The sequence below is a fragment of the Bidens hawaiensis genome, unplaced genomic scaffold, assembly GCF_021521415.1.
Source record: "Bidens hawaiensis isolate Kalapana, Puna unplaced genomic scaffold, B.hawaiensis_p1.1 tig00010730_1, whole genome shotgun sequence".
NCBI classification, from domain to species: domain Eukaryota; kingdom Viridiplantae; phylum Streptophyta; class Magnoliopsida; order Asterales; family Asteraceae; genus Bidens; species Bidens hawaiensis.
Window position 1 is genome coordinate 123,898 of NW_027491820.1, and position 20,963 is coordinate 144,860.

Genomic DNA, 20,963 nt, shown 5'->3' on the forward strand with positions numbered 1-20,963 from the left:
CACTTTGAGGAGAACAAGATCACCAACTTGAAATTCGAGAGGCTTCCGCCTACGATCTGCGTAACTCTTCTGTCGGCTTCTGGCAGTCAGCAGATGATCACGGATCTTGGCGATTTTATCGGTTGTCTCTTGAACAAGTTCGGGTCCTGTGATTTGAGCTTCACCCACTTCGCTCCAACAAATCGGGGAGCGGCACTTACGACCGTAAAGTGCTTCAAATGGGGCCATACCGATACTGGAATGATAGCTGTTATTATAAGAGAATTCGATCAAAGGCAGGTGTGAATCCCAATTACCTCCAAAATCAAGAACACAAGATCGGAGCATATCCTCAAGAGTTTGAATAGTTCGCTCAGACTGACCGTCAGTCTGAGGATGATATGCCGTACTCATGTCCAAGCGAGTTCCTAGTGCAGATTGGAGAGATTTCCAAAAGCGAGATATAAAACGGCCATCGCGATCGGATATGATGCTCAAAGGAGTACCATGGCGGCAGACAATTTCCTTGACATAAAGCTGCGCGAGTTGCTCAACACGGTAGTTTTCACGAATGGGCAGGAAGTGAGCAGACTTAGTCAAACGATCCACTATTACCCAAATGCTATCATGTTTGCTTGTTGTCAAAGGTAACTTGGTAATAAAGTCCATTGCTACACATTCCCATTTCCACGTAGGAATTTCTGGTTGTTCGAGCAAACCAGATGGGCGTTGGTGTTCAGCTTTCACTTTAGAACAGGTCAGACATTTAGCTACGAACACAGCAATATCCTTTTTCATACCGGGCCACCAATAAGTAATGCGCAAATCCTTGTACATCTTATCAGCGCCGGGATGAAAGAGAGAGAAAGAGGCGGGAAGAACCTTAGGCGGGAAGAACCAAAGGACAAGCAAAGAGTTAGAAGAAAAAGAGGGAAACAAGGCGGAAAGAGATAAGAAGGAAGAGGGAGGGGACGGCGGAAAGAAAGAGAGAGAAAGAGGCGGGAAGGAAAATATATATTATTATTAAAAGTAAAGTATAAGTATAAATAAATATTAAATTCCTAGCGCGCCGCGGGAAGAACTATAATTCTTCGCGCGTCGAGGGATGAACTACGATTCTTAGCGTGCTGCGAGAAGAACTACAAATCCTTAGCGCGTCGCGGGAAGAACTACCGTCCTTAGCGCGCTGCGAGAAGAATTACAATTCTTAGCGCGCTGCGAGAAGAGTTCGTCTCGCGTAACGCTGAAACAGGTGGTCTTCACGCAGGATTCCTTGTAAGGGGTCTGGCGCGTGGAGCTGCGCAGACAACCTTAGGCGGGAAGAACCAAAGGACAAGCAAAGAGTTAGAAGAAAAAGAGGGAAACAAGGCGGAAAGAGATAAGAAGGAAGAGGGAGGGGACGGCGGAAAGAAAGAGAGAGAAAGAGGCGGGAAGAAAAATATATATTATTATCAGCGCCGGGATGAACGGAATATCGAGATTTGTGCGCTTCACTCAGGATATCAGCGCGAAGATTCTCATCAAAGGGAATCCAGATGCGATTGAGATAGCAGAGAATTCCACTCAGATTAGGGACAAAGAGTGCTTCCGCGCCACACGCTAACTCGGCGCGAATGTTACCATTACTGATGGATGCGCGCTGCGCGTCACGAATACGCGATTCAAGGTTGCTTTGAATCGGCGCGAAGTGAAGCTGGGTGCGCGGCAAGATACAGTTAAGCTGGCAGGGTTTTCGGCTGAGCGCGTCGGCTACCACATTAGCCTTACCAGGATGATACCGGATCTCACAATCGTAATCGCTGATGAGTTCGTTCCATCGGCGTTGCCTCATGTTAAGTTCCTTCTGATCAAAGATATGCTGAAGGCTTTTATGGTCAGTGTACAGGATACACTTAGTACCATAAAGGTAGTGTCTCCAGATCTTCAAGGCAAAAACAACTGCACCAAGTTCGAGGTCGTGAGTTGTATAATTCTTTTCATGAACCTTGAGTTGCCTTGATGCGTAAGCGATAACCTTGCCTCGTTGCATAAGAACACAACCGAGACCTTGGTTGGAGGCATCGCAGTACACGACAAAATCATCATTACCCTCAGGTAGCGCAAGAACAGGAGCTTCACACAACAAACGCTTGAGCGATAGAAAGGCTTCTTCTTGCTTCGAGCCCCAAATATACGGTTTACCTTTGTGCGTTAGAGCTGTTAAAGGCAAAGCGATCTTCGAGAAGTTCGAAATGAAGCGCCGGTAATAACCAGCTAAGCCCAGAAAGGAACGGATCTCGGTAGGAGTAGATGGCGTAATCCAGTTCTTGATTGCTTCAATCTTGGATGGGTCGACATGAATACCCATCTTGTTTACAACATGACCAAGAAACTGTACTTCATCCGACCAAAATTCACACTTGGAAAGCTTAGCATAGAGTTGCTCAACTCTAAGCTTTTGCAACACTAATCGGAGATGTTGCTCGTGCTCGGCCTTGGTCTTAGAATACACCAGAACATCATCGATAAACACAATCACGAATTTATCCAAGAAAGGCCTACACACCCGATTCATTAGATCCATGAAAACGGCGGGTGCGTTGGTTAGACCAAAGGACATGACCAAGAATTCAAAATGGCCATAACGAGTTCGAAAAGCAGTCTTCGGAACATCTTCATCGCGGATGCGCAACTGGTGATAGCCAGAGCGGAGATCAATCTTCGAGAAACAAGAGGCACCTTGGAGTTGATCAAAGAGGTCGTCAATACGCGGTAAGGGATACCGGTTTTTAATGGTGAGTTTGTTCAACTCGCGGTAATCAATACACATGCGAAACGATCCGTCTTTCTTTTTAACGAACAACACCGGAGCACCCCAGGGCGAAGAGCTAGGGCGAATGAATCCTTTAGCAGTCAACTCTTGAAGTTGGCTGGCCAATTCTTGCATCTCAGCGGGTGCAAGACGGTAAGGAGATTTAGCTACGGGGGAAGCACCAGGGACAAGATCAATACGGAACTCGACTTCACGAGCGGGAGGGATACCAGGAAGATCATCAGGAAAAACTTCAGGGAAATCACGCACAACAGGGATATCGCGAAGCTTCTTTTCTCCAGCAGGTTTAACCACATGGGCTAGAAATGCAATACACTTCTTCCGCATGAGCCTTCGGGCTTCGGCGCAAGACATAAGTTTAAGACCGCGGGAAGGTTTCTCGCCGTAAATATGAAGATCACCATTTTCTCGAGGAATGCGAATCAACTTCTTGGCGCAAATAACTTCGGCGCGATTATTCGAGAGCCAGTCCATACCAATAATAACATCGAAACTTCCAAGAGGCATGGGGATGAGGTCGATTAGAAAATCGTTTTCGTTAAGGTTAAGCGTACAATCTTTAATCACCGAGTTAATTAAAACAGTTTCACCGTTAGCCAATTCAACTGAAAAATCTTCTTTTAAGTTATCGCGCGGTCGCGCAAGCTTCAGCTCAAAGGCGCGAGAGATAAAACTTCGATCGGCGCCAGTATCAAAAAGTACAGAAGCATAAAATCCGTTAAGCAAAAATGTACCATTAACTACGTCATTATTCGCTTGCGCTTGGTGCGCGGTTATATTAAAAGCTCGTCCACGCGTCACTTGGTTTGAAATCTGGTTCACCGGATTCGCTTGTGTGATTTGCACTTGTAGTCTCGGGCACGCGTTCCGGAAATGACTGGGATCACCGCAGTTAAAGCACGATCTGGGTCGTGGGTTTTGGTAGATTGATTGTGGGTTCTGCGGGTAGACTGGTGGTGTTGGCGCAATTGGGTTGGCGAGAAGGACTCTACAGTTTTCTGCAAGGTGACCAGTACGGCCACATCGGGTACAAAGTCGACACGGGGTTTGGGTTGGGTGGTGAAATCTACAGGTTGGGCAAAAGGGGTGGTTTCCTGTGTAAGGTTTCTTAGTTGGCGGGGCAGGGAGTGCTGGATTGGTTAAGGCATAGTTGTGGACTACAGGAGGTGTTGGGTAGGTTGACAGTGGGTTAGGCGCATAAACTGGGGGTTGGTAGATGGGTTGCTGGACAATGGGCGGGTTGGTAAGCGCATAGGCCTTGCGCCTGCGCTTGAGGTTGTTACGGTTTGAGGGTTCAGGTTTGGTTTCTGTTGGTTCAGGGACAGTCTTGGTGAGTTTGGTCTTCTCAGCTCCCCGCAGGAACAGAGTTCCTGCTCTGACATGGTTGTCGCTGAGCACAGCGGCCAACTCGATGGCGTCAGAGAGGGTTACTGGGTTTCTGGCCCATACAGAATCTTGAATTTCCATGGGGAGACCCCCAAGGAATTTCTCTATGGCTCGGCGGGAAGGGGTAACAAGGTGAGGGACAAGCAGGCTTAGTTCATGGAAGCGCGTCGCGTACTCGCGCGCTTCACCGCTGTACTGCTTAAGATTCCAAAATTCCTCCTCCAGGCGCTTAACTTCGTTGGGAGGGCAGAATTCTCGCGTAAGAATTTCCTTGAATTCCTCCCATGTCATGCTAGAAGCAGCCTCTGCGCCACGCGCATGAGCTACTCCATTCCACCATGTAAGCGCTCTGGATTCCAGGACACTGGAAGCATATAGGGTTCGTCTGTCTGAGGGGCATTGGGTGTGGAGGAAAGTGTTTTCTATCTTCTCGAGCCATTGGAGCATCACGGTGGCTCCTCCAAGACCTGTGAACTTTGGAGGGTTACCCGCGTTAAAGGACTTAATGTTATAACTGGAGGTATTGTTTTGGCTCAAGGCTTGGGCTATCGCGGCGGCCATTTCCTGGGAACGTTGCTGTCTACGCATGCGCGAGGCTTCTCTTCTCTGAAATCGGCGAGATAGCGGAGGCATTCTATAAAAATTTTAATTTTAGTTAATATCTTGGTTTTAGCGCAAAGTTTTAATCTTATAAAGCTTGGTTTCACGGAGTCAGTTACTGTCCAAAGTAAAATAAATGACCCTAAATGCAGACTTAATAAAGGTAACAAATTCGAATCAAGAATCGACAATTCATGTATCACCATAACTTTCCGAATTCCCAATTTAAAATATACGGGCAAACGAGTATTGGAGATTGACGATTCATGTATCACCATGACTTTTCAATCTAAAATATAAAATATACAAGAAAATGAGTATTGGAGGTTGACAATTCATGTATCACCATGACTTTTCAAGTCTCCAACCTCAGAACATAATCGTAAATGGAAATTGAAAATCAACTATTCATGTATCACCATGACTTTTCGGATTTTCAATCCCAACAAACGAATATGTAAGTAAAATCAATAAAAATCGAAATTCAACAAAAATCGAAATATCGCGAAATAAAACATAAAATCATATACTGCGCAAGCGCGAGCATATTCATAAATAACGAGTAATTAACAATAAGCGCGCAAACATGAGATTTCCCTCATGCGCGAGAAGGGACTCTTAGGTATTCTAGGCCGTTACGTCTAACCACCTATCCTAAAGTCACGGAGCTCTGATACCAATCTGTAACACCCCGACCAAAGGCGGATTATACATCGGGGCGCCACATATTGTTTCATTACTCGTGACACTATTGGGTGTCAATATTTAATAAATACATTCATTCGCGCACGCGCAAGGTAAACAAGATAACATAAAACATCATAAATCAATATATTATAAATCATAATATTCGAACAGCAAAAACTTGTCTTGATACATTTTAATCTAGGTCCAAAATAAAGAAACTTCCTATGTGTCCACAAGCTCCAAAACAGCTACTGCAAACCTGAACATGTGTTAAAATAAACGTCAAACACTTGCGTGTTGGTGAGAAATCAAGTTTAATACAATACATAGATAACAATAAATATGCGCGCAACATGTGTATGTCTGGTTTTCAACAAGGGTGTAATCTGATCGGGACCAACTCTAAGATTCATAAGACTGCCAGTGCTCACAATTGAGCTCACAAACAAAACAAACTGTGCATGTGTAAACAAAAGAGAAAATCATAAACGATAGTTCTCCCGTGTTCATCAAATGGTACCATGAAAACTGCGGAATAGACCGACAAGACGGTTAATGATCCACACATACAAATAAACAGCCAAGTCTACGTCCTCAACACATGGGATACTGCGCGACTAAAGTTCATAAACAAGTTTAAGACTCTAAGTTTGTATGAACACATGAACATCCCAAAACATTAAAAGCAAAAAGGGATTAGGTACGAGATTACTCACTTGATAAACGATGCGGTGTAAGATAAAGCAAGAACCAACTTTAAACAAGCACAAGTTAACCTATAATTAAAGATTATTGTTTTAACGATTGGTTTTAAGTCTTGAATATAAGTTAGCATAATTAATAAGTAAATTATTATATATATATATTACCGGAAAAGCAGGGCAGAACAGGGAGGAAGACGGAGGCAGAGAGGGAGGCGGCAGAGAGAGCAAGGAGGAGGACAGGAGAGATTAAGTGTTTTGTGTGTGTAGTGTTAGGAAAATAATACTATTATTTATAGAGAAACCCTAGGGAACACAATCCCTAGAAAAAGGGGAAAAGATCTCAAAAAGTAAAAGATTCCAAAAGCAAAAGATATCAAAAGATATGGCAGCTGCAGGGGGCAAGATAAAGCTGTCAGGGAACAGTAAAAAGGCATGGGCGGTTCAGAAAAAGGTACTGGTCAAGCATGGAAAAAGCAGATCTCAAAAGATTATGTCAGTCACTTTATCTGTCAACCAATGGGGTTGGTGCGCATGCTGCGCCGAAAGTAACTTTTCAGACATAAAGCAGATTAGGTCAACAGCTCAAAAGATAAGACAACACAAAAGCAAACGGCTAGATTTAAACAGAAGAAAACTCGAAGGATTCAGCGCGGGAAGGCTAAGGCGCGAAGGCAGACACAGAAGGTCAAGAGAGCGCGAGCGCGAAGGCAGACAGAACTAACCTTGACGCATCGCGGAAAGAACTACATTTCTAAGCGCGCCGCGGGAAGAATCACATTTCTTAGCGCGCCGCGGGAGGAACTAAAATTCCTAGCGCGCCGCGGGAAGAACTATAATTCTTCGCGCGTCGAGGGATGAACTACGATTCTTAGCGTGCTGCGAGAAGAACTACAAATCCTTAGCGCGTCGCGGGAAGAACTACCGTCCTTAGCGCGCTGCGAGAAGAATTACAATTCTTAGCGCGCTGCGAGAAGAGTTCGTCTCGCGTAACGCTGAAACAGGTGGTCTTCACGCAGGATTCCTTGTAAGGGGTCTGGCGCGTGGAGCTGCGCAGACAACCTTAGGCGGGAAGAACCAAAGGACAAGCAAAGAGTTAGAAGAAAAAGAGGGAAACAAGGCGGAAAGAGATAAGAAGGAAGAGGGAGGGGACGGCGGAAAGAAAGAGAGAGAAAGAGGCGGGAAGGAAAATATATATTATTATTAAAAGTAAAGTATAAGTATAAATAAATATTAAATTATAAAAGAAAGAGATCGGATAAGGGAAACGGGTACCTGGGTCGGGTCGGATCGGGGCAGATGTCACAGGTATCTTCATGTAAAAGGGTACCCATGTTTGTGCTAATTTTTGCGCACGTATCTACCGGTGTGGTGCAAATTTTGAATGAAGACATAGACGCACTCTATAGAATGTCACAAGTATAGCTAGCAATGTTGTAAAACTTCCGAGTAGGCGGTCGAGTGCTCCCCGATTACTCCCCACCTAGATCGAGTACTCCCCGCCTCTGCCAAATACTCCTTAGGTATTTTCTGAGTAATCCCGACTACTCTCAACTCCTCAGTCGACTGCCTAGGACCGCCTAACGACTTTTACAGCATTGATAGTTAGCACGGTATAAACATAGACCTCGTTGATCTCGGGTACCCAGAAAATTGAGAAATGCCTCGAGGTCGGGCATAACAAACTCTACTGAGTACTGCTGAGAGAGTTTTGATAATATTGGGTAAAATACCCGAATAGGATCTTGTTAAGATGATGTTGTCCACATAAAATAACAGATATGCAAGCCGATCACATATTTATTTTAAAACTACAACATATTTTGAAATCGTGAGCAATATGAGTGTTGGTACCCTACCCGCACTTTGACAAACCAAACTAGTTTTGGCCGAACAACATCAGAGTTTGTATTATCATAACATGAGTCGGTATCTGTTTAATTTTTCTCTCGATTTTTTGGCAAATAGGTTAAAATGGTGATGTATTTAAACTATAATATATTTTTATCATATGTTATACGAGTGTGGATACCATACTAGTACCATAACAAACCAAACCGATTTTGACAGAACATCAGTACCAGTACCGGCATTCATTTTTTTGGTTTTTTGCAGTTGTATATATATAAACTTTTATCTCGACATTCCGGCATAAGTTGTGTTAAAAACGTTGTGTTCAAAATATTTATTTTTGTATCGTAGGCTATACGAGTGCAGGTACCGTAATGATACCGTTACAAACCCAACCGATTCCGACCTAAAAACATCGATACCGAAGTCGGCATTATTAGATCTAGGCCTGGTATTCATTTTTATGGTCGGCGTGTCAATATTCTTTTAAGCATATCACGACTTTAAAATCTAGGTTTTCTTTTTCGGTTTCGATCGATATAGAACACGTGTTGATATCCTTTTGTGCTTATTACCATGTTATTTTTTTTGGTTTTTTCTTTTTTGTTTACCATAGCGAGTGTCATTACCATAACTAGCTGAATCGATGTTGACCGAATTTCCAACATGTCTTGTCGCAACGCATGACTTAGTCCATAATTCATTAAAAAAAAGCTATCTATTGAACATCGATGGCTAGAAGTTATTAAGCCTCTCTAAAAGATAAAGAACCTATAAACAACTTGAACCCTACATTTCTCTTTTTCAAACAACATAAATATTGATGATGATATGCTGAACTTTTTTTTAGTATCTAATTCTATAAAAAAAAATTATTTTCAAATATAATTTTAACTAAGAATATCTCGTGCCAAGGGTTCTTAACCCATGTACAAAAGTCCCTTCAACCGGGTAACGAGGATTCAAATCCCATTATGTATATTTAGATGGATTTTAGATTGTGTAGAATCATGGTTGCAGAAGTAGTTAGACACTGGCGATTGATTGACTGGGGAGTTTCGACTACTCGACCTAGTTTGGGAGTACTTGGGAATTACTTGCCTAGTACTCGATCTAGACGGGGAATACGCAAGAATTAATCATCAAGTACTCAGACGCATATTTATACTGATTTTTACAAAATATTGTGTAGAATTAGGAAGATCCATTTTGAAAAACTAAGAATATCTTGCTATTAAAACCGAAAATTTGTTATTTTCTAAACTATTTCTCTTACGTGTGCTCTGATATATTTATCATTTTACAACCGAAAATTTATTGTATTGAGTTAAATGTTTTAGGATGTTGGTAAATGTGATTTTCAACTAATGGGTTACGTGCGTTTGTTTCGGCCACCGCTGAATGAAAAATTTATTGGCATGTAAATATCGTTCGGCATATTGGTCTGCTAGGAAATACTTTAGTTTAACACAACTCCGTTTTCAATTAAATTTATATCATAAGTTGAAAAATCATCATCATCATCATCGTACTCAGTAAATCTCACTAATAGCAAAGCTATGGTATTGGTAGGGTCTGAGGAGGGTAAGATGTAGACGGCCTTACCTCTACCCCATAGGAATAGAGAGGCTGCTTCCAGTGAAACCCCCGGCTCGATAGTGGTTTTGCATCAAGCCTTGGACATAAGGCACATAACACTCAACCATCGAGACCCAGACCAATTGGTGCATGTACCACATAAGTTGAAAAATATTTAAACATAATTATGCATTTAATTTTTTAAACAAAATAACAAACGCAAATTAATAGAGAAAAATCACAATTATAAACTAGTTAATTTATCCGGTTGGAAAGTTAGGTCGACATTACTTGGTTCAATATTAGGTTAACCGGTAGTTGCACAACTAAGGAACTGTTCGAGTTACTTAACAATATGAAATCAAATATGCACCCGTGCTAAGATGTTTAAACAATTACCAACACTTAATAATGATAAAAAAAAGTGGCATCTTGTTAATAAGACATGTCGTTTTCTAAACTCTTACACATCAAACACATAAAGATAAAAGTTATGTTGAATACAAATTGCTAGCATGATTCGGTTATGATCACAAGAATACTAACCGATCGTAATGTAAAGAAAACAGATATCGTCACTATCAAACTCTTGATAAAATTTATTTAACTTTGTTCAAAACTTAATTTTAACAAAAACATAACATGTCCTAGTTGGTGTGCTTAGAAACTCTTCTAGAATTGTCGTATTCTTTCTGTCTAGATCAGAGTCAACAGTAGAGGCTGAGCCTGTTGTCTAATTTAATTCAAAAGTCAAATTCCTTTTAATCTTTGTTTGGGCCACTGAGATTTAATTCAGCCCTAAATGTATTTCAAGGGCACTCCTTTTACATCTGCTTTCTTTTTTTCACCGGTTGGCCAAGGCCCATTTCCAAGTCAATGACCACTCACCAGTCACCAGATCCTCTAGTGGCCTGTCACTTTCACAAAAACAAATAAATCACTAGCCTAATTTATTATGTTAAAGTCCATCAAGTATGCTAATTATTTGAATACCATACGATAACGTCACAACGATTTAAGCAAAGTATTTGAATAATATTGTTATTATATATGACGGGGAAAGTTAACATACAAATAAAATTAACGTGCTAATTGTGAGAATCAAGTAGAGTAATTATGTAATTACATCATAGAGTAATTACATAATTACTCTATGATGTAATTACATAATTACTCTACTTGTATATATAATTACTCTACAATTAGCACGCTAATTTCATTTGTATTTGATCCAAACCCTATATGTGAAAAAGATACTAACAGTCTAAAAACTTATGTATGTGTTTTAAATGTAAAATATGGCATTAACGAATATAACATTGCATGGAAAATGTTGAAAAAAAAAGTTGGCATGTAAAAGAATGATTAAATAGTACTCCAAATTCTACAACATGATGGTTTCTTGCCTTGGGCTTCACTCATCACGGTTGTAACCTGAACTTCTAACAGCATAGTAGAACCAAATTAGGACCTTAAGAACGGGTCGAGTATAGTTATGTCGGGTTTACTCTAGTTGTTAATCTTCCTATCGACCGAAATTGAAGTTGTCAATGACCAGTTTTCAAGTAGTGTAAATGACGACCTTAGGGACAAATCGTCAATAGTACACCTCTAACTGCTAGATGGTTTAAGAGTTTATAATATGTTGCTCAAATGTACTTTAAAGGTTAAAACTTTAGGGTGCAAAGATAACTTAAAACATGGGTTATTATGCATTGGTTGTGTTTTCAACTAATGGAAGAAAGTATTAGATTCTTTTGAGACACACCCACCTTCCCCCTTAGCTGTTTTATACCCTGCTTTCCTTGTAACCCTTCCAAAGAATCCAAAGTAAGAAAAAAAGCGTCCCAAAAAGAATTCAAAAACCCCTTTTTGAAAAACAAATCTATATACCCTTTTTCCCATTATGCATGAAAACCACATATTAAATACATCCCTTTGATCTCAAAGCCAGCAACACTTTCAAAACCCAACCAATCTCACCATTTTCTTGACCACGTCTGTCTCACAATGGTTAACAAAGGTGTAGGCGCATTTGTCTGTCTTGTCATTATCGTGTTGGATATAACTGCGGGCATTCTTGGTATCAGAGCTGAAGCTGCTCAGAATGAGGTACGCTAATGTTTATTCATATGAACAAATGAATCGATTTGTATGAATGAATGTGTGTTTTTTTGATGAAAATAGGAGAAGCATTTGAGGTTGTGGTTGTTTGAGTGCAAACAGCCAAGCCAAGAAGCATATAAGCTAGGTTTTGCTGCCATTGTGCTCTTGATTGTGGCTCATGTGTTGGCTAATTTGCTAAGTGGTTGCACCGCTTGTAGTCATGATGAGATCCATAAAGCTTCACTTGGGAGACAATTATCATTGGTATCACTCTTCTTTACATGGTACTCTTTCCCTTTCCCATATCATGTATATATATTTTCTTTATATAATTCTTTCCCAATTCATAATTACAAACCTTTTAGAAAATAATACTTTTGAAACCACTTAACTTTAATGAAATGTTTTATATGTAACACAACTTCGTTAACATGTTAGCCTTTTTTTGTTAAAACAATAAATACATAAAATGTAGTATATACTTTATGTAAGCTTATTTTAATGGGTTTATTTGATTAATAATGATTTGTGTTAATTGGTGCCGATGGATCAGGATAATCCTAGCCGTTGCCTTGGGGCTTCTGGTGATTGGGACAAAAGCAAATCACAAATCGAACGCTTCGTGTGGACTCTCGCATCATCATTTCCTTTCCATCGGGGGGATATTGTGCTTCGTTCATAGCCTCTTTTCTATCGCTTATTACGTTACTGCCTCTGCGTCAATGCACTGAAGCGTCAAAATCATCAAATGTTGTTTTGACCTTTTCTTCCAAATTAACATGCTACCAGTTTACAGTTTCGGGTTTATGGATCTCCTTTATCATTCATAGAATTGACTAATTTATTATTCCCTATCTAATGTATTGATTTTAGTTTTCATAGGAGTCAAAAGGTAACTTACCAAATGTAATGTGTGGAAATGTTGTCATTTATTTTACTACCAATTTGGAAATGGACATGCATTTTATTTCAGACTTATAATATCATATAATACGTGCATGGTTCATTCAATTTTAAATAATCAGATTAATATGAATGAATGCTTCTAATACTTTAAAATGTAAAATAATAATATATGACATGGTTGTATAATTCCATAATTCAATCTTTACAATCTAAGAATTATACTAAATTTACATGTGTTAATAGTACCTTCTAATATACCAGTTGTGGATACCAATTTAAATACATTGACATAGTCATAAAGTTTTTAAAATAGTCATTGTTAATAATTTCAGATAAATATATAATTGTAAGGTGCTTTAGACAAAGAAAAATTCATTACATCAAATTAAGACGGCTACTTTGCATCATATTTCTTTAACAAGCTTTTAGTTGCCTCTATGTGTACCCTAAAAGTAGCTAGAAAATCTGCTGAGGTGAAGAAAATAACACGGGGACAAGTTGTAAAATTGGGTAGCGCTCCATCTGGAGAGTTGCATGTTGGAATGTAATAACTTTTTTATTATTAACAAATAAAATAAAAGGATCTAGTTAACATAGAGAGCTAGGTAAGCGGGTAACAAGCTGCGCCGCTACCCCTTTAGTACAAAAATAGCAACACCATCCTACCATACATGTATTGAACTTTAGTACACTAAGATTGTTTTATTAATTTGCTTTTAACATGGAATTATATTCTAACATACGTGTGTAACAAATTCTGTCACGCAACATTACAGTTTTTATCAAGGAAAATTATTGACTCGCATATGCATTAGTATTCTAGACAAACGATCGTCGTGCTGGGGATTTTAATATAGCAACATGGATTATTTAGAAAGTCGTGTGATAACTTTCAGATTAAAAGTTATTTTGATGGTTTTTCGAAACACTTTAATCGGATAAAACTCTAAATTAAGACAAAAATTTAGTATGAATTTGTGAAGAAGATGAACCACAAAATTTGCCAGTAAAAAACAAAGCCGTGTTTTATCTCCAAGACAATTATGGTTACAGAATAAACCCTAAAATTAGTTATGATTATGTGTGACATAATCATAAATTTTTAGTGAATCTTAATTACAGAGACGGGACCCGTTATGATACATTGTCGACCAATTAATACAATTACACTAAAATACTAGCAGGTCAGTGCTAAACATTTATGACCAATAATTAGCGGTTAATCCTTCTATGATATTGCCATTGTCATCGATGAGGCCCGTAGTACGCATGCTCTCTCAACTTCATCAACCCGATAAAACCACCTACACTTACAACACACTGATTAAATCGCATCTCTCTAATTCAAATCCACTCCCAGAAACAGCTTTCGAAATATTCGTCAAAATGAAAAGAAATGGGATTCGTCGCGATAATTACACATACCCAATTGTGTTAAAGGCGTGTAAGATGATTCGTGGACTGTGGGAAGGAAAACAAGTTCATGCAGAGGTTGTAAAATATGGGTTTTTTAATTCGGATGTTTTTGTGATAAATGGGTTAATTGGTATGTACTGCAAGTGTCGGCAGATGAGGTGTTCAAGGGCTGTGTTTGACTGGTTTGATGACAAGGATTTGGTGTCTTGGAATTTGATGGTGAGTGGGTATGTAGAGTGTGGTGATATGGTGGAAGCACACAAGGTGTTTGATGAAATGCCTCAAAGAGATGTGGTTTCTTGGTCTGTTATGATTGATGGGTATGGCAAGGTTTGCTTAATGATCTTGAACTAAAACAGTATTTCGTGTTATTCGATAACGATTCATGTGTGTGGTTTCATGTTCTTTTGCAGAGAAAAGGTGACGTGACGCGTGCCCGTATGCTGTTCGATGAAATGCCTAAACGAGACCTGGTGTCATGGAACACGATGTTGGATTCGTACACGAAGGTAGGCGATATGGTAGCAGCTCGGGAGCTATTTTATGTAATGGAACATAAGAGTCTAATTTCGTGGAGCATAATAATAAACGGATACACGCATCATCATAATCCCGTAGAAGCATTGAATGTCTTCAATCAAATGCTTTCTCGTAACATAAAACCGGATAAATTCTGCATTGTGAGTGCAATTTCATCTTGTGCACAATTGGGTGCACTTGATCAAGGAAGATGGATTCACATGTACGTCAAAAAGAACAAAATTGCATGCGATATAGTGGTGAATACAGCCCTTATTGACATGTACATGAAATGTGGTAGCATTGAAGAGGGTCGTGCCGTTTTTAATAGCATGTCTGAGAAAAATGTGGTCACTTGGAATGTTATGATTTCTGGGCTAGGTGTGAATGGTTTTGGAAATGAAGCTTTGACTTGTTTTGGTCAACTTGAGCGAGAACGAATCGAAGTGGATGATTTAATATATGTGAGTGTGTTATCTGCTTGTAGTCATAGTGGGTTTGTAGCAAAAGGTGTTGAGATTTTTAGGAGAATAAGAAACCCGAAAGTTGAACATTATGGATGCTTGATTGATCTTCTTGTTCGGGGTGGAAAATTGGATCAAACATTGAGCTTTATAGGTTCAATGCCCATGGAACCGAATAAAGATTTGTGGGGTTCGCTTCTTCTGGAGTGTCGGGTGCAAAAGAATGTTGGGTTTGGCGAATTTGTGGTGAATAAGATTAAGGAAATTGGTGGTGATGATAGTGGGGTGTATGTTTTGATGTCGAATATTTATGCTGATAATGGAATGTGGGATGAGGTGATGAAGATGAGGGCGGTTCTGTTGGAGAAAGGGGTGGTTAAGGAGGGTGGGAAGAGTGTGATCGAGGCAGTTGATGGCGGTGTTGTGGAGTTTGGTTGTGGTAAAAGTAATCGGTTGGTTATAAATGATGATATGGAACATGCCCTTTGGAGCTTGTCCAAAATGATGGATTTGGATTTTGGATAGGTTACAATGGGAATTTGAAATTTCTTTTAGCAAGTTAAGAAACTTTCATTACAAATATGTAACTTGGTAGTTTGATTCCATGATGAGTAATTTATTTATCTTGTTTACTTGTCATTTTCAAAAGCGTAACTCAAAAAGTAAACAATCATCCGTTTCAAAAGTGTTACGCTTGAGTGAATAGTGAGACTGTAACTGAAATTTATGTAACCTTACGATCGATGAAAACCAGAATATGATCTACCAATATATGAAAAATTAATAAATGCATGAAAATATCTATATTTCTATTATATGATAAAAATTATTTATAGCATTTGTTTACGTTTATAGAAATAAGTTATTATACTAGATGTTTAAAAGAAAGAGGATTCTATTAATGTCAATGGTTTTATACATTACATAGAATTTTAGAAAATGTTTTACAAAAATAACATTAACACTTTGAGCCCTTCAAACTTTCACAATACAAGGCCTTCAACTTTCTCTTAATTCCATTCAAGCCCTCTCAGAATGATCCATTGTTCAATGGCATCCTAAAGACATGCATTGAATGTGATGTACCAAATATTCATCTTCTGTTTTCTTGATCCAAAAGCATGGAGAAGTTCTCGGTTCTTCCATCATCTTACACAGTATATTTACATTATACACCCTTTTGAATATTTACAATGCAGGACCCTCAGGTTCTCTTATTTGACATTCAGTCCCTATATCTAGAACATTTTCATATATACCCCCAATTTCTTATTCAACTAGAAGCAAGAACTAAGGAGAACCAATAACTCTCTTGGCTCTCTTCTCCAATCATCTTTTACATATTTACTGATTTACATTTACATTGTATACCCTTTTGTCTATTTACAACGTAAGACCCCCAACTTCTCTTATTTCACATTCAGTCCTTCTACTCTAGAGCTTGTTCATATATACCTCGATATCTTTTATTCAACTAGAACCAAAAACTAAGAAGAATCACTCTCTTGTGTCTCCTCATCCGAACTAGTATAACCCGATGGATCATCTTTGCTAGACGGAAACAACTTATCACGCCCTGACTGATCTTCTGTTTGGTTTTTCTTTGCTTCCGTCGCGGATGTTCTTCTTATATCATTACACACAGTATCCAAAAGTATCAAGAAATCCTTAACAACAACAAACAAATGTAAACCCTCGTCTTTTCTCGACTTGCCATGAAAATAATCACCAGTGCTCTTAACGAGAGCCATCACTCGCTTCTCCTCTTCCAACAACCACATGATCTCGTCTTCTGCTCGGCCCACAAACTCGGTCAGAAACTTCTGGAACTCGCTCTCTTCCTCCAAGGTTTTCATTTCATTGTGTAGGAAATCTTTTGTTTTCCTTAACATGTTTCCTAATTTCAAAACAGCTGATGTTAAGGTTTCACCATCAATAAGTGCTGCCTTTTTAACATTTTCAAGTTCCTCACTTAACTTTGAAACAACCTCTAGACCGTACCCTTGACAATGTTTCGAGGATGAATTTTTTTCTTTCCGGGCAGCTTTATTTCCTTCTGACCGGATCATTTCTTGGACCACGAATGACAACAATGTGGTCTTGCCATCAGTGCCTCTAACATCCGAGAGCTTTAATAGTGTGTCGAGTTTGAATGCCTGGGCCCCACCGCGAAACGTACCCACGTTCATACGGTTTCCTGTTTTGAGAACTGCTTCTAGAAGTTTCAGGAAGACTCTGCTGTTTCTTAAGGTTGTGCAAGCTACCTCTAAAGTTGCAAAGGACTCTTTAACGGAAGAGGATTCCTCGTTAAGCGACGCAATAAATAATAAAGCTTCGAGACGTTTGAATGCAAACGGTATATCGACCAGTACTTTAAGAAAACGTTCTGAGGTTCCGAGAAGCTCAAGATTCCCGTTATATGACCGAAGTTTAAGTTCTTCTTCACGGGTCGGTGCCATTTTTAACAAAGTTGAAATAAATTCGACCGGAAGCTCGTTACCTGATGCATGTTGTATTAATATTTATGAAACATTTTTATCGTATATAAAACTTGAAGAGGGATTAGAGAGAGTTACCTTCCATGATGGCATCAGAGACTTCTTCTTTTGTTATATTTAATGCTTTTAAAAGAATAGCCAAATTCTGTGCCTTTTTAGGCTCGATAATCTGAATCAATTTGGTTTGGTTTTGTAGGATTGGTGCGGTGTTTCCACTCTCGTTCTTTTGAGGACCCGGACCATAGCCGAATAGATCTTCCATCATCTCCTCATTGAACCTGTCCGTTAAGAAGCATAATTATTTACAAACTGTAGTTAGTAGATAATGTAGTTAGTGGTTGAGAGTCTTACTGGAATGATCCGGCTTTGATATCATGCCACACCATTGACCGGTTAGGACTAGTATTGACCTTATCCCAGAAAAATGGTTTTAACTTTGTTTTATTGGCATCAGAATCCGCAGCGTCCTCGTCTTCATTGGTGGACTTGCCAGGTGGAGGTGGCTTTGCCATTGGTGGATTAGGCACGTTAGCGGCCTTCTTGGGTGGTGGTGGTGGGGGTTGTGGTGCTTCAGGGGCCGGAGGTGGCGGCGGTGGTGGTGGAGGTGGCGTTGGTGGGGGTGGGGGTGGTGGTGGGGGTGGGGGTGGCGGCGGTGTTGTTGTTGGAGGAACGGTTCCTCCTGGTTGAAATGGTAATGATCCATCCTCTGATACTTTATCTCCAGGAATGGAAACACCTTTGGTTGATAAATTGTGTGCCACCTCTCTTGTACCTCCAGCTTTTTTAGATCTCCACAAGGAACCTGAAACACAATTTTTATTTAAAGGGACATCCGAACACCCTGTGTTTAAAAACTGGATAGTTTTTATTTCTAGTTGAAAGAAGAAACTACACCTTGACCTTCTTGAGGTCAAACTAACTGTTTTTGGATTTCAAATTTCATGATTATGTTATGTTTCAACAAAGAACGGTTAACAAATTTAAACTTTATAAGGAAAGTGATGCATGTCAGAAATTGCTGGCATGGTGAAATAAAAAAAATTAATGCAATTTAAAATTTTTAAAAAGTCATAGGTTTGACCTGAACAGTCAAAGTTCATTATAGGAACAAAAGAAAAGGTTTGCAGCTGAGTAGTTACCGGTAGCAAAAAGCCCACGCTCCCTTCCCCCATCATTATGTCTCCTTCTCTTTCTTAGTTTAAAGAAGCAAACCAAACACAATGAGAGAATTGCTAAAGCTGCCACTATACTTGAAGATATAGCAATGATCAACAATTTACGCTCTTTGCCATTGTCTTTCTGCGGCAAATCCAGGGACTTTTCCTGGGGATAAGGATCCAAATCTGGTGATGGTTTAGGCACACGCCTTTGAGGTTCAGGCCTATTGGGAGCACTTGTCGAAGACGGGGCCCCAACCTGCCTGCCTCCATAGGTCGGTGCTATAGGCGGCCCCCTTGTAGGAGGCAGGGCCCCTCTAGGAGGAGTAGGGGTTGGAGGCGTGGCTCGTCTAGTAGGAGTCGGGATTAGAGGCGGGGCCCTTCCAGGAGGAGTCAGGATTGGAGGTGGGGTTCCTCTAGGAGGAGTAGGGGGCACTTTGGGAGGTGTCGGGGACCCTCTGGGAGGAGTAGGGGCCCCTCCAGGGGGAGTCGAGATGGGAGGTAAAGCCCCTCTACGAGGAGTAGGGGCCGCCGCTCCAGGAGGAGTCGATATGGGAGGCAATTTCCCTCTAGGAGGAGCCGGGGTTGGAGGTGTGGCAGCTTTAGGAGGAGTAGGGGCCCCTCCAGGCGGAGTTGGGATTGGAGGTGGAACCCCTTTAGGAGGAGTAGGGTTTGGACGTGGAGCCCCTCTAGGAGAAGCCGGGGTTGGAGGCGGGGCACCTTTAGGAGGAGAAGGGGACCCTCCAGGCGGAGCAGGGATTGGAGGCGGGACCCCTTTAGGAGGAGTAGCGTTTGGAGGCGGAGTCTCTCCAGGAGGAGTTGGGATTGGAGGCGGGGCCCCTCCAGGAGGAGTAGGGTTTGGAGGTGGCACCCCTCTAGGAGGAGTCGGGGCCCTGCCAGGAAGAGCAGGGTTTGGAGGCGGGGCCCCATCAGGAGGAGTAGGGTTTGGAGGTGGCACCCCTCTAGGAGGAGTCGGGGCCTTGCCAGGAGGAGCAGGGTTTGGAGGTGGCACCCCTCTAGGAGGAGTCGGGGCCCTGCCAGGAGGAGCAGGGTTTGGAGGTGGCACCCCTCTAGGAGGAGTCGGGGCCCCACCAGGAGGAGCAGGGTTTGGAGGTGGGGCCCCGCCAGGAGGAGTAGGGTTTGGAGGCGGAGCCCCTCTAGGAGGAGCTGGGGCCCCTCTAGGAGGAGTAAGGGCCCCTCCAGGAGGAGTTGGGATTGGAGGCGGGACCCCTACAGGAGGAGTAGGGTTTGGAGGCGGCGCCCCGCCAGGAGGAGTAGGGTTTGGAGGCGGAGCCCCGCCAGGAGGAGTAGGGGTTGGAGACGGGGCACTTCTAGGAGGAGTAGGGGCCCCTCCTGGAGGAGTTGGGGTTGTTGGCGGCGGGGCTCTATTTGGAGCTAATGGGGGAGCAGGGGGGCTCCACCATGGAGATGGACCACTAGCCGGTGCTGGCACAGGCGCAGGGCCTTCAACCCATGGATCACGACGACGTCTCCGCCTACGCCGCCGCCGCCTTTTCCGTCGACGGTATTTTGGTTTAAGAATTCTAGCATTCGGCCTCCCATAACCGTCTTCCTTTACAAGAATTGTTCTCAACAATTCTACATGAGGGTGTGTATAATAGTTTCTCACTTCTGGTAAATTAAGCTTAAAATAGTCAATAGCTTCTGTTATTTGTTCAAATCCTTTCCTACACAATACTGAAACTTGTTCTCCCTGTACACATACAACACTCTAATCGTACTCAATCCAAAAAACTAACAACATAAATATAAAAAACTATCATGATATATTTATAAGAGAGAAACTGAAGAATCATACAATAATATTATGGTTGTATGAAGCTGCTTTTTCCAGGATTCTGAGGTTACCATCACCGAAATCGGCTACGGATAAAACAAAAAAAGCAATGAAAATACCTAAACAACATAAGCATCTGGCATCCATTGGCTAAGGCTTCTTAATCTACATTCCAGTTCCATCAATATACATTCACCCCATAATTTCAATAATAATAATAATAATTCATGCGCCAAATCAACTAACTATCCCCGTTTGGGCCAATTCATTCAGAATGCAAATTATCCTCAAACAATAAAATATCACGAATCTCGAAGAAATTCGTTTGCGAAATTAGAATGAGAATGGAATAGTGTGCATTAATAAGCACGGGAATGTAATTCATGCTATGAAAAAAAACAAGTGATCTGGAATTGGGAGACTTAAATGCTGAAACAGAGAGTCCAGTTGAATTAATATCAGAATGTGGGTGCAATCAATTGTGACGGAAGGAATTATTGCGTGT

The 20,963-nt window shown here is 41.0% G+C and overlaps 3 protein-coding genes across 3 annotated transcripts; 2 read left to right on the plus strand and 1 right to left on the minus strand.

Annotated features, from left to right (window-relative positions):
• The first annotated feature begins 11,437 nt into the window (after positions 1 to 11,437).
• LOC143535935 (protein VASCULATURE COMPLEXITY AND CONNECTIVITY-like) lies at positions 11,438 to 12,582 on the plus strand. The gene is made up of 3 exons (XM_077030045.1): positions 11,438 to 11,706; positions 11,782 to 11,984; positions 12,254 to 12,582. The coding sequence occupies exons 1-3, from the start codon at positions 11,605 to 11,607 to the stop codon at positions 12,429 to 12,431; spliced, it is 483 nt and encodes a 160-aa protein (XP_076886160.1). The 5' UTR covers positions 11,438 to 11,604; the 3' UTR covers positions 12,432 to 12,582.
• Positions 12,583 to 13,857: 1,275 nt separating this feature from the next.
• On the plus strand, positions 13,858 to 15,660 carry LOC143535936 (pentatricopeptide repeat-containing protein At1g08070, chloroplastic-like). The gene is made up of 3 exons (XM_077030046.1): positions 13,858 to 14,352; positions 14,436 to 15,530; positions 15,561 to 15,660. The coding sequence occupies exons 1-2, from the start codon at positions 13,858 to 13,860 to the stop codon at positions 15,528 to 15,530; spliced, it is 1,590 nt and encodes a 529-aa protein (XP_076886161.1). The 3' UTR covers positions 15,561 to 15,660.
• Positions 15,661 to 16,355: 695 nt separating this feature from the next.
• On the minus strand, positions 16,356 to 20,605 carry LOC143535977 (uncharacterized). The gene is made up of 5 exons (XM_077030078.1): positions 20,480 to 20,605; positions 18,643 to 20,374; positions 17,855 to 18,305; positions 17,582 to 17,781; positions 16,356 to 17,505 (listed from the first exon to the last, which is right to left on the minus strand). Exons 1-5 carry the CDS (start codon positions 20,603 to 20,605, stop codon positions 16,493 to 16,495), a joined length of 3,522 nt encoding a protein of 1,173 aa, XP_076886193.1. The 3' UTR covers positions 16,356 to 16,492.
• Positions 20,606 to 20,963: the final 358 nt, after the last annotated feature.